The sequence below is a fragment of the Coturnix japonica genome, chromosome 4 (genome assembly GCF_054131305.1).
Source record: "Coturnix japonica strain WE chromosome 4, WE-NBRP24, whole genome shotgun sequence".
Lineage (NCBI taxonomy): Eukaryota > Metazoa > Chordata > Aves > Galliformes > Phasianidae > Coturnix > Coturnix japonica.
This window is the reverse complement of record NC_140666.1, coordinates 54,793,387-54,806,745: the sequence shown is the minus strand read 5'-3', so window position 1 is coordinate 54,806,745 and position 13,359 is coordinate 54,793,387. Positions and strand designations below refer to the sequence as shown.

The window sequence follows — 13,359 nt, the reverse complement described above, 5'->3', positions numbered from 1 at the left end:
GCCCTCAATCCTGCCATGGCCACAAAAGCCACCAGCTCCAAGAAATGCCTCCAGCTTCTTGCTTTCCACGTGGCTCTGGTAGCACCTGTTTTCTGTGGGAATGTGTTGGTTTGGCCAACGGAGGGCAGCCACTGGCTAAATGTGAAGATGGTTATTCGTGAGCTCATCCGCCGTGGGCACAGTGTCACCATCCTGGTGTCCAATGCTTCCCTCTTCATCCAGCCAAAGCCTGAGACCACCGAGAAGTTTGAGGTCTTTAACGTGCCCTTCAAGAAAGACACCATTGCAAACCTGATTGAGGAGATCATGGCATTGTGGCTGAACAATAGGCCAACAGCTTCAACATTCTGGCAGTTTTACAAGGAGCTGGGAAAAGTGTCCAAAGGGTGGCAACAGGTCAACCAACAGATGTGTGATGCAGTGCTGACCAACCAGAAGCTGATGGCCCATCTGCAGAGCTCTGGCTACGACCTGCTGCTATCAGACCCAGTGACTCTCTGTGGGGACCTCATAGCTCTCAAGCTGGCACTGCCCTTTATGTATTCCCTGCGCTTCTCTCCAGCCTCCACTGTTGAAAGGCACTGTGGCAAGATCCCAGCCCCACCATCCTACACACCTGCAGCCCTGTCTGAGCTCACCGACCACATGTCCTTTGGAGAGAGAATTAAAAATATCGTGTCTTATCACTTGCAAGACTACGTTTTCCAGAGCTACTGGGGAGAATGGGATATCTACTACAGCAAGATCTTAGGTAAGCTGTTGCTACATAACTTCTTATCACTTGGCTTCCCATACTATGAGCTACAGAGCTGGGAGCCTAGAGGGTGGCAAATGGAAGGCCTGGAGGGTGAAGCAATCAACATATGGCCACCAACAAATTTTTCATTGTGTCCATAGATGGAAAAGTGAGTAAGCCAGCAGTGAAAGAGTCAAGCAGCTGAGGTTCAGGTTGGATATTAGGAAACATTTCTTCTCGGAAGGACTGGTGAGGCACTGGCACAGGCTGCCCAGGGAGGTGGTGCAGTCACTGATCCTGGAGGTGTTGAAAAAACACAGAGGTGTGGCATTGAGGGACATGGTTACTGGGCATGGTGAGGGTGGGATAGAGGTTGGACTGGATGATCTTAAGAAGTCTTTTCCAACCTTAATGATTCTCTGATTCTATGACCTCTTACATATGGCATGTAATGGCAGTCTGAAACAGTAGGCCAGAGTGATTTCAGAGACCAAAATAATTAAATTCATCTACAAAACAGGAGCCCCTTTCTCTGAAGATCCTGCTTTGATCTAGCCAGACAATTCTTACAGTCTTAAGTCAGTAGTCACCAAACTGCTCAAGTGAGGTACGTTTGCATCAACTGCACCCACCCCTGTCAGGATGCTGAGCTGGCATGGTGCAGTGTGAATACAGGAATCTGCAGACATCCCAACTGAGGGATTTGCCATAATTAATTCTAATGCAAAGTCTTAAGAAACTTCCCCAGCACAGAGTGCTCTCAGCAAGGAGAGCTCAGCTCATACTTCTCCCCCTCCCATGCTCACACTGAAAGCACACAGCAACAGAACTGCTCTTCTGGTGCAAAGCATCACAACTAGGTGAGTCACAAGCAAGCCTTGACCCTCAATAGCAACTGGGGTGCACTGTGCTTTTATAATAGACTTCACTTACATCACTGGTAATGAAAACCAGTCCTTTCTAAGTACAACCTGTATTGTGCAAACAAACTTTCCACCTACAAGGGAACAGTAAAAATAACAAGCTTTCCTCACAGGCTTTTGTTCTGGGTTCTTCTGAGCAAATACATAGAAAAATGTGCTTGGGTAAGTATACAATCAAAGTGACATGTTTACTGAGCTCACACCTGCCCTGTTTAACAGGGCACCTCCAAGTCTCACAGGACGCAATCTGCCTGCATGCTGCAGGGCTCCGCAAGCACAGCAAGCTCTTGTCATGTGTGCAGCAGACAGGAGCCTCTGCTCAGCTTCTCAGGGCCTGATCACTATCTCCACTTCCCCTTCATGCTGGAAAGGATGCTCTGGATAGCACAAGAGCCACAGCAAATTCTCTACCCAACATCATGATTGGGAAAACAGAACTAGGCAGGAGCACAATGATTATTTCTGGCACAATGAAGAAGTCTCACATCATTTCTTACCTGGAAGTCAGAAGTGTGGCTGTAAATAAAACAGCCTAGCAGAGAGCTTCTGGTTCTACTTACAGCATATTACTGGCACCTGGTGGTAGACAAGACAGCCCACAGCCATCAACTCGCGGCTCCATCCTCCTTCCAGGACAGCCCTGGAGGAGGAAAGTTCATGTGAGGACAGCCTTATTTTGACACAGAAGTTGCTTGCGTTATCATGTCATCTCATCCACATAGAGATCAGCTTGCCAGCTGCAACCCTAGATCATCGTGCTAAGTGTATTTCAAACAGACACTCAGTGGCTTCACAAAGCAAAAAGATGCACACACAGTGAGTGAATGGTTCTCTGAACATCAGTTGCTATTGGAGCTGCCAGAGGAATGACAAAATCACCTCTTGTACCACAAATAACACCGATTATAGCTAGATTGGCACAAGAGTCAGGACAGCTCAGAGAGACAGCCCTCTTAGGGCAGAGATCACAGCTCTCTGCATTGCTTCAGAGGAAACACCTTCCAGCTTCAACAAGTCACTGACCACCAGATGGAGCCAACTGGTTCCAGTCATCTTTTCCCCAGGAAAACATGCCATTATCCACCACGGGATTTTGCACCAGCTACCTTGGCTCTTTGCCTTGCAGTGTCATGCAGGTCCAGCCCATCTCAGTGTGCTCTGTTGCTCCCGAGGAAGCAAGGCCACTGAGGCACTGAGAAGCACTTTAAATCATGTCAGGAAAGAAGGTGGCTGTGCTGTGGCTGCTGGCTGTGCTGGGCTCTGTGTCTGGTGGGAAGGTGTTGGTCTGGCCAGTTGACAACAGCCACTGGCTCAACATGGAATATATCCTGAACAAACTTGTAGCCCGTGGCCATGAGGTGACTGTGCTGCTGCCTTCGTGCTTCCTTATCCTCAATGGCACCCAGCCCTCACCTTTCCAATTTGAGATGGTTGAGGTGCCAATCAGCAAAAGTGAGATGGCTGCCGTAATGGATGAAGGATTCTATTTTTGGTTCTACGAGGAGAGAAGGTTACCTCTGTGGGAAAGTTTGTACAAGATAATTGATCTGGCACGCAAGTTTGAGAATATAACCAGGACTATTTGTGATGCAGTTGTGAAGAACAAGGTGCTGCTGGAAAGGCTGAGGGCATCTGCCTTTGATGTCCTCCTGGCAGACCCACTGATGCCCAGCGGGGAGCTGTTTGCAGAGAAGCTGGGTATCCCTTTGGTGTACACCATCCGGTTCTCCATGGGAAACACGGTGGAGCGGCTCTGTGGGGGCCTCCCAGCACCTCCTTCCTACGTGCCAGCCAGCCTAAGCTCCCTAACAGACAAGATGACCTTCACGGAGAGGCTAAAAAACGTGCTCTCCTATGCTCTGCAGGACATCGCATACCACTACATTCTCTGGGGACACTGGAATGAATACTACAGTGACGTCTTAGGTAAGGCTGCTCTTACTTGCAGAGATTACACATACTGTACACATAGGTCTGCAAACCCAGAGCCTTGGTGCTAAGGTATAAGTTCGGATCAAGGCAGTTCTGAATTTCTTTCCTCCAAATTATTTGTGTCATGGCAAACAACTCAGCTGCCCCTGAAGGCTAAGAAGACTGTAATGCACTGAGTCTCAATGGGCAGTGATACAGTTCCCCCAGCAGCAAGGAAAAAAAAGGTCTTTGGCTTTTTTGAAGGTATCTAGAAGAAGTAACTGGAGTTGCTTACTTCTTAATCTAATAACAACTGCAGAACTAATTTTGAAGTTTTGTTTTAAGGAGTTCTTGTCATGATTAGGAGGAAATAAAATAAACTTCATTCATTAATTAAGAAATTTATTTATTTATTTTGTGGTGGAAGTGGAGAAATTGAAAAATTATTATTTCCATGTGAGGATTTAAGTGCCTTTATTTATTTTTCAGATCCGTAGTAGTGTGTGGTTTTGTTGAGAGAGCAAAGTTGGCAGGAAGTCCTACTACTAGAGTACTTGGTTACATATTTATTTGTGTTGCTTATCAAGTTTGGCAGCAGCTAGAAAGCCTTGTGCTGGAAGCAATGTACTTGCTGAATGTAGGCTGTGTCAGCTTGAGGCTGCCTGAACTGAGTGATCTATTGGGTTTTCTACCAGTCATAAAATGTGTGCATTAGCATTTAAGGTTACACATACAAAGTCTATGTAAGCCCACTTTTTCTCCCCTCTGCCATCTGCTGTATCTCCTGTTTGGGCTGTATCAGTCCAGTGAGGGTCCCATGTAGTGGTGCTGGGATCCTGAAGGAGTGCCCATGCCCTGCTCAGGAAAGAGCAGATGCCTGTTCACTTCCATTTACACATCAGTGGCACAAGGCATCTTTTATTTATCTGTGGGATTGCCTTCAGGAGGGGAGATTAGGACTCCTGTGTTGGACTGCCCTGAACAGTGCGGGGCAAAGAAGGTGAGCAAAACCCAAGCTCTCAATTTCCTCCTCTTTCATCCACGGAATGAACTTGATGCTGTGATGACCTCTGCCAGGACTGCCCCCTTCCAGTAATGTGCCCACAGCATGTGGTAATGTTGAATACAGTGTGAATCACTACAGGATGTTGTGTCTGCATGTGGTAAAATGAGAATAAAAATGTAACCAGCCATACATGTAGTTTGGTTCTTAAAGGGCAAAGAAGCAAATCTAGGCGGTAGGCAAGTGAAAAGACTGAGTTTCTTGGGCTCTCCTAGCCTGAACTCCTGCTGTGCACAGGGATGCATACCTTGAAGATCTGGCAGCAGGGCAAGGGCTTCTGGGCCTCTCATGCTGCAGGCTGCACTTTCTGGTGAGCAGAAACAGGAATCGTCTTCATTTCCAGAGACTGGCTTCAGCTCTGTGGAAGATTCCAGAACGGGATTTCCTGTTTGCCCAGCCCTCCCTCAGGTGGTGTACGTTGTACTGACATGCCCTCTTGCCAAGGCTGGTGCCAAGTAGATTTCATTTTTACTGGCTGTTTCCAAAGTTGTTTGCACGCTAAATTAGTTAACTGCTTCAAGCATGCTCAGACTGGAGTTGTGCGCGGACTGCTGAGATGATGGGGCAAAGATTCTCCTGGCTACTCTGGACCTTTGCATGCTGCTGGAGTGTTGGCTTTTGTGGGAAGGTGGTCGTCTGGCCCACCGATGCTAGTCACTGGATCAACATGAAAGTGTTGCTGGAAGAGCTCATTCTCCGGGGTCATGAAGTGACTGTGCTGGTACCATCAGTAAATTTGCTCATCGACTACAATGACACATCATCTCCTTTCACCTTTGAGGTCCTGGAGGTGAACTTCACCCAAGAGACCCTGGATGCACTCATGGAGGACTTCCTCAATCTCTGGATGAATGAACTCCATAATCTGTTTCCCTGGGAGGTCATGTGGAGGATGAAAGAAGCCATATACTCCTTTTCCAGCTTATCAAAGCAGTCCTGTGATGCCTTCGTGTCAAATCATCAGCTGATAGCAAAGCTGCATCAGGCCAAGTTTGATGTTCTGATTGCTGACCCTCTAGTTGCATGTGGTGAGCTTGTGGCAGACCTCCTGGCAATCCCTTTTGTCTACAGTTTCCGTTTTTCTGAGGGGAACGTGGTAGAACGGCTGTGTGGTGGGCTCCCATCTCCACCTTCTTATGTGCCTGCTAGCACAACAGGGTTGACAGACCACATGTCCTTTATCGAGAGACTGAAGAATTTCTTCTTTTATTTTTCCTTGGATTTATTTTTCTTAAAGTTCTGGCGAGATGAATGGGATGGATACTACAGTAATGTCTTGGGTAAGGCAGCTGTTGAGCAGTCTCTCTTGCATAAATTGTGCTTATTGAATGTTTAGAGAGCTTAGTGCTATAGTCTCAAAACACTTTCTCAAACTGTCTCACAGTGCTGTAGATGACCTCCTTGAAGATGTAGTCCTACATTAGAAGGGAGCACATTGAGCTCCTTCCATCACTGATAGAAGGGAGGGAAAGGTCTCTTAAGGAGGCTGTAGATCACAGCAGTACACAAAGACATTAATCTGTGCTGTGTCATTGACACCAGTGCATTCAGCTTCCATACTTTAGTCCTCTTTAACATCCACTGCACTAATCTGATGTAGAACAGATCTCTGATTCCTTTTATTATTCTCCACATTTTAAGCAGAATGTTTTTAATCAACTTCTTTTCATTCAAAATTGTAGCAGTTTCAATACACAGTAGTGTACAGTTTACCTAATTTCTTAGGAGAGCAGAGATGATAATTCTGTTTTGGTCAGACAGAGGTTGTGCTTTATCTTTTAAGGCTTGTATAGCCTAACAGATACCAGCACAGTCCTGTTTTATCTCCACTTAAGGATCTTTAGATCTTTAGAGCATGTAGTTTTGTCAATAATGGTACTGCTGGTCAGCTCTTCTTGTGAGCTTCATGACTGTTTTAGTGCCTATAGGGGAATTTAGAGGACAACGGTTGTTTCTTAATCTTGAGGCACTTCTACAGTTAAGGTGGTAGTGGATAAAGACTGGAGGGCAAAATCATTGTTTTAGTACATGCAAGCTACCAGAGACAGCTCCATTAGTAACACGGAGCCAAGACTGAAATGGAGCCAGTCTTGTTCTAACTGGAAACACTGGCCATCTTTGGATGAGAAGGACAAAGTTGCATGCACTCATGTTGCATGCATCATCTGGAGGTACTATCTGGCAGCCCTGATTGGTATGGATGCTAAATATGGGTTCATATTCTCCAAGAAGACCTTTCCCTTTCTGTCACCATACAGAGTTTGAAATACAGTTCCCTTACTCAAAACTTCTGTTCTAGCCTATTACAGCACAGGGCTTGACTCAAAGTCTATGAAAGACACCTTTCAGTTAAAGGGACATTGAACTTTGTATATCCACGTTCAAGCAGATAACAAACAAACAGCAAGCACAAGGGTATCTAGTCTGTTGCCTTCCAATCTCTTCCTCTGTTTTCAATGAAGACCTCTCTGCTTTCCACAATAGCCTTTTTCCATCAGTTGAACTTTTCTACCATGTAAGACTTCACAGTTTCACACTACAACTTAGATAGTGACACTTTCATATCACTCTAGTAGTAATGCAAGTGTCATTTTCACTCCTGTAATTTTATAGCTGAGTCATTGCCCTCTGCTTTAGAAAAAAAAATATCAATAACATAGGAAGAAAAAAACCCAAAGCCACCACCACCATTTTATTTCTATTTAATGCTGATCAAATAACATAAGATGTTCTATGGGCAACTCTCCTCCTGCCGCAGACTGAGACATCATTTGAAAAACTCAACAGAACTTAGTTAAAAACCTTCTTCTTCCCTGACTTCTGACAATCTCTTTGTGATTTAATCTTATGTGGCTATAAGTATTCTGTGACTGTAAGTTTTCTTCCCTCAAATGGTGTTTTATTACAAGCATAGGTAATTATATTTTTCAGCAGTACAAGAAATGCACAGAAATTAAATGCTTCCCAACTTGCTCATATACTGCTCTACATTTATCCTGAGGGTCCAGAATGGTTTTTAAGATACTTTTGCTTTGTTTGTGGCAACTTAAGAAGACTGAGAAAGGATAGGACAAGGAACAGGTCTAGATTTGTCCAGGTTTTCTCTTCATGTTCAATTTGACAGAATACACTGACTGGAAGTACCAAAATACAAAGGTAAGGCTAATATTTTGCAATCTACTGCAAACAAGATTATACTCGTGATTGTTGTAAATGCCTTGTACCTTGCCCACAGGAAGGCCCACAACCCTGTGTGAGACGATGGGGAAAGCAGAGATATGGTTAATCAGAACATACTGGGATTTTGAATTTCCTCGCCCTTTCCTGCCCAACTTTGAGTTTGTTGGAGGACTTCACTGCCAGCCTGCAAAGCCACTGCCAAAGGTATTCTGACTTGGTTCTGCCATTGGCTGGTTATCTATAAAATCTATTTTCAACCCTGAAAAGCAATGTAATGAGAAAGCTCATTCTTCAAACAGATGTTCTACTGCTGGTGGGAGCAGGAGAGAGCTATTTAGCAATCCACCCAGACTTGTACAAACTGAGGGCTGGGTTTGCAGCTTACTGTCAAAAGATGATAGGTGAGTCAGCAGGAGCAAATATGGGTATTTGTTTTAGAAGAAACAGGCGTTGCCTCTTGACTCTTAACTGCTACAGGGATTGAGTTGAGAGGCACAGCCATTCCCTTTTGGATACTATTACTTCATTTCACGTGTACTACCTAAAAGAAGGAACAGGAAGATCACAGAATCATAGAATGGCCAGGGTTGATCTGACATGCTAAGTCTGGTTAGCAATACGTACTATACTACAGGAAATGCAGAACTGGTAAACAAAGTGACAGCAGTGACTTGATAAATCCCTACTCTGGATGCCACAATAAGTTTTCAGCAGTGTCGTCCCCTGAAGGTCTGCTATGCCAGAGAGCATGTCATAGAGTATGTCTTTTCATTCCAGTGCAAGGATCCATTCTTGCTGGTCATGCATTCAGAGACAAATCTTCTTCTGCTTGTCTTGATGCTTATCTTGCTCCTGCTTGAGGAGAACCTTCCTGTTCTATACAGGACGATGTGTATCTTTGTAATAGCCTTCTGTCAGCAAGGGTGCTTCTAACACTGCGATCGTCTTCTTGATAAACTAAATAAATTATACTCTCTCTTCACATAATTTGTGTAATCTGCATTCTGTGATTACTGTTAGTATGCCTTCTGCCTCCTAGGAAATTGAAGAATTCGTTCAGAGTTCAGGGGAACATGGCATTGTGGTATTTTCTCTTGGGTCAATGGTCTACAACCTAACCGATGAAAGAAGTAACGTCATTGCCAGAGCCCTCAGCCAGCTTCCACAAAAGGTGAGTTTACTTTCAAGTATAAAACCACCTGCCTTTTTGTGTTACTCACACTTCCTTCAGCAAACCTATGTTTGACTGGCCTGATTTTTATCTGCATCTCTGCTGGATATCCCATGGCCAGAAGCTGGGCTCTGCAGAGGCAGACTGCTGAGCCAGTCCAGGTAGAAGAATTAAGGTATTTCTCCCCCCGTTCCCAACCCAAATGGCATGGAGGTCTATCAGGGCCAAAATAACTAACCAAAGATCTAATCTAGAGCCAAAGCTCCTTGAATCACTGGGAAAGGATGTGAGTTTGAGATAACGCTCTACTTTCCATGGAATAACACAGAAGATAATGCCACAGTCATAGTGTTTATCTTAGTGTTCCTTTGTTCAAGGTCCTCTGGCGATACAAAGGAAAAAAACCAGAAGCTCTGGGCTCCAACACCAGGACGTATGACTGGATACCACAAAATGACCTGCTTGGTGAGACGGATTCTATCTGGGATGAATTACTCCCTTGAAAAAGCTATTTCCTTTATTTTTCTGCTAAAATGGCTTATTCCCTGTTGCAGGCCATCCCTTGACAAAGGCCTTCATTACTCATGGTGGGACCAATGGGATCTATGAAGCAATTTACCATGGAATCCCAATGGTTGGGATTCCCATGTTTGCTGACCAGCATGACAACATCGCTCACATGAGGGCAAAAGGAGCTGCAGTTGAGCTGGATTTCAGCACGCTGACGACGCAAGATCTAGTTGATGCAGTGAATACAGTCATTAACAATTCTACGTGAGTTTTGTTCTTCCATCAGACTGATGTTACTTAAACCTTGGGCTGCTGATGTAAGATGTGCTGGCTCTTCCAGGAAATCAAAATATTGAACAGTTGGCACTTGGGTCTTAGAGAAAAAACAAATCTTTACTAAGAATCAGCATCTTCTCAGAAAAGAGGGACCAGCAATTCTACTTCGTATTGCATTTTAAGATTCCTTTGAGAAAGATAGCTCTGGAGCTACTCCCAAGATGATTCTTTGTTCACTGCTAGCATAAATTCGTTGGATACATTGCATAACAATGCAAAGTTGTTTTATCTATTCTCTGTATGGAGCTGTCACAGTTCTCTTATCTGAGACTCCAGTATCCTTAGGTTATTGTAGCTACATACCTGAACAGATGTACAAAAGTTTTTCCGTTTTTTTTGTTTTTTTTAACAGAGTAAATGGAAACACTTGGCATAATTTTTCTTTGCAAAAGATTGACTTTCTCTATTAAAGTTTGTATCTCAAGTTCCGTGCAAATAAGAATAACCTGGACTGGTTTCATATATTTTTATATAATATTGATGACAGTAAAAGCAGAGTTTTCTACCTTCCTCAAGATATCAGCCAGTTGTGGAATGGTTTGTTTCAGAAATCAGTGACAAATCTCCTTTCTTTCTTTCTTTTTTCAGCTACAAGGAAAGTGCTTTAAAGTTATCCAAGATACACCATGACCAGCCAATTAAGCCTCTGGACAGAGCTGTCTTCTGGATTGAATTTGTCATGCGTCACAAAGGAGCAAAGCACTTGAGACCAGCTGCTCACCATCTTACCTGGTACCAATACCACTGCCTGGATGTTCTGGCATTCCTATTCACCTGTGCAGCCATTGCTGGCTTCATTCTTGTTAAGTGCTGCAAGTTTTGCTGTAGAAAATGTGGTAGGGTCACAAAGAAAAAGAAAGAATAGATATGTTGATCCCATCAGCAGTCTTTCTTTTCATACACTGCTTCAGTAAAGCATTTCTGCATATTCCTTGGTAAATAAAATTATTAGGATATACTTCAAGCTACACATATCACAAAGCACCTCACTGAACTGGGCTGTGCTAAAAAGGCAGTTAGGGAGCTGCTTGCTAAGCCAGCAAATTACTTTTGGCCTCTGTAACACTGAATTATAGCTGCTTAATCCCCTGGGAAGCTGTTAGCTGATCACACAATATTCCTAGAACAGTAATTGTTGCTCTAACTTTTCAAATTCAGTTTGGCACCCTTTTTTAAATTCAGACCTTCTGTGTGTCATTCAGTGGTCCTGCAATTAGTTTTCTTAATCTAGCTCTGTCCTCCCACATCAAGTCACCTATGTTTAGTGATTCGAAACCAAAACACCCCTCCTGTCAAGTAAAGCTCTTTCCAAATTGAACAGTGATGTTCCTAAAAAACACTCAATGTCATGAAAGACGGGGAGCAGAAAGACTCTGATGAAGTTTGTGTCATCACTTTCTACAAATGCACTACTTAATGGTACAGGGGAGATCAGAGCTTATCTGAGTCCTGAAACCAGTAGAGAAACTGCTTACTTTCCTCTGGGAACTATTCCTTTTTCCCATCCAGTATGCTTGGATTCCTACTGCACATATCATCGTTCCAACTACACCACAAGTGTGTGAAAATAACCTGTACTTGTCAGTAACATGCTCATGTTAACACCAAATCCTCTAAGCCACAGTAACTGGTAAATTCAGAAAAACCTTGAAGTGGATCTTACAAAGTAATCATGTCACATATGGGAACAACACAATAGTTAATTGCATTGCCTCAAGTACTGGTGGGAAAATAATGCTGCCAGTGGCTCAGACGGTGATGTTAAATGTTGCACTATTGAAACTATTTAAGGAGACCTTACGGATGAAAACCTACTAAACTGATGCTAGTTTAGGCCTCCTGTTGAAGGTAAGGCTATTAAACTATTACGCTAGCACACTTAAATAACCTGCCCCAATATTAACTGATGTTCACTGTATTCTGGATACTGCAGATTTGTTTTCAAACAAACCAAGAAAACATTATCATTTTTTTACATAATAAAACTCCCATCGATACATTACTTTTTTAATTGTCTCATTTGTTAACAGCTTCAGTTCCATTTGAATATCTTCACACAAAAACCTCCACAGAAGTGTAAACGAATGGTTTCCAATCTAATGTGATTACAACAAGCTTACCAGTGTTTCACATGGGAACCAGGAATCAAGCATGGTCGTGACAGGATGTGCAGAAACTTGTTAACAGTGAACACATGACAATCAAGTCCTAGAGCAGAAAGGTTTCACAAAACCTCCTCATACAGCTGACTTCTGAAACTCAGTTTTACCATGCTTCATCACTAAGTCCTCATCACCCAGCTTTGAAAGTAGAAAACCGGCTGACGATACTAGTTCTGTTGATGGTTGTTCCCCGCTAAAGCATCTTCCCTACAGTAAGTCACACAGGCACGCTTCTAGATGGGTCTTGAATATCTTCATGGAAGGAGATTCTGCAGCCTCTCTAGGCAACCTGTTTCCCGTGCTCTGTCAGCTTACTGTAAAGTTGTTCTTCTGAATGTTTGTAAGAAACTCCCTACATTCAAGTTTTAGGCCATTGCACTTGTACTATTGCTACACAACACCGAGAAGAGCCTGGCCTCATCTGTTTGCCTCCCCCCTCCCTTTAGATATTTATAAACATTAATCAGGTTCCCCTTTCAGTTTTCTTTTGCTTGGGCCAAGCAGATTACTCAGCCTTTCTTCATATGGGGGATGCTTCAGGCCCTTTATTATCTTTGCAGCCCTCCACCAGACTCCTTACTCTGAGCAATATGGCTTATCGAGCACTAATTTAAAGTCAAGCATAAAAACAAAACAAAACACAAACAACAAACCTGCAACAACTATTTCCAAATGAAGCAATGAAATATCTCAGAGAACGTAGGTGATCTGTGGTACACACCTCCAACTAGACACAATAAGCACGCTCAATTTAACAGATCAAACTAATCCTACTGCACATCTCTCAGTTCATAGATCCGAGGGAGTTAAACATGTTAAACTTCATAAGGCATTTAAAGAACATTCCTACATGGAGGTCACACTTCTTGCTCATGTTTACTATACATGCATAGACTGAAATAAACAAAGCCCAAACCACTCTCAGTTCCAAATGCAGGTTTTGAGAACTAGGAAACTGCTGCAGAAAGTAAGAAATATCCTCTATGACTTTTATCTTTCTTCACAGTTGTATACCATTGGCATCTGGATTCAAATACTTTCTATTTACAAGAAATAACAAGCGATGCGGTAAAGGAAGTACAAGGAAGACATGGGAGAGGTATTACTACATCTGAGAACAGATCATTAATAGCATGAAGATCATTTGAAGTTAAAAATATAGGACCTTAACTTTGATTAGCTGCATGAGCTGTTAATCAACTACGTCACTGAGGAAACAGAAAGAGCAGTTACCTTTTTGTTTCAAGCTTCTTGATCAGTTATAACTATTGCAATTACCTTTAAACAATTTTCTCAATACTTACCTAGAACAGCCACATTCTAGGAAAGCAGGCAAGCTTAGAAGATCAAGAAACTCAGTCTGGAGC

General features: G+C 43.2%; 1 protein-coding gene across 3 annotated transcripts; it reads left to right on the top strand.

Annotated features, from left to right (window-relative positions):
- LOC107313444 (UDP-glucuronosyltransferase 2A2-like) lies at window positions 1-11,832 on the top strand. 3 transcript variants are annotated; one of them, XM_085545209.1, is made up of 6 exons: window positions 1-751; window positions 7,869-8,017; window positions 8,853-8,984; window positions 9,362-9,449; window positions 9,539-9,758; window positions 10,419-11,832. In XM_085545209.1, exons 1-6 carry the CDS (start codon window positions 16-18, stop codon window positions 10,693-10,695), a joined length of 1,602 nt encoding a protein of 533 aa, XP_085401335.1. In that variant the 5' UTR covers window positions 1-15; the 3' UTR covers window positions 10,696-11,832. The 3 variants fall into 3 exon arrangements, with proteins under 3 accessions (XP_085401335.1, XP_085401334.1, XP_032299936.1); XM_085545208.1 differs by lacking the exon at window positions 1-751 and adding an exon at window positions 2,795-3,585; XM_032444045.2 differs by lacking the exon at window positions 1-751 and adding an exon at window positions 5,057-5,913.
- Window positions 11,833-13,359: the final 1,527 nt, after the last annotated feature.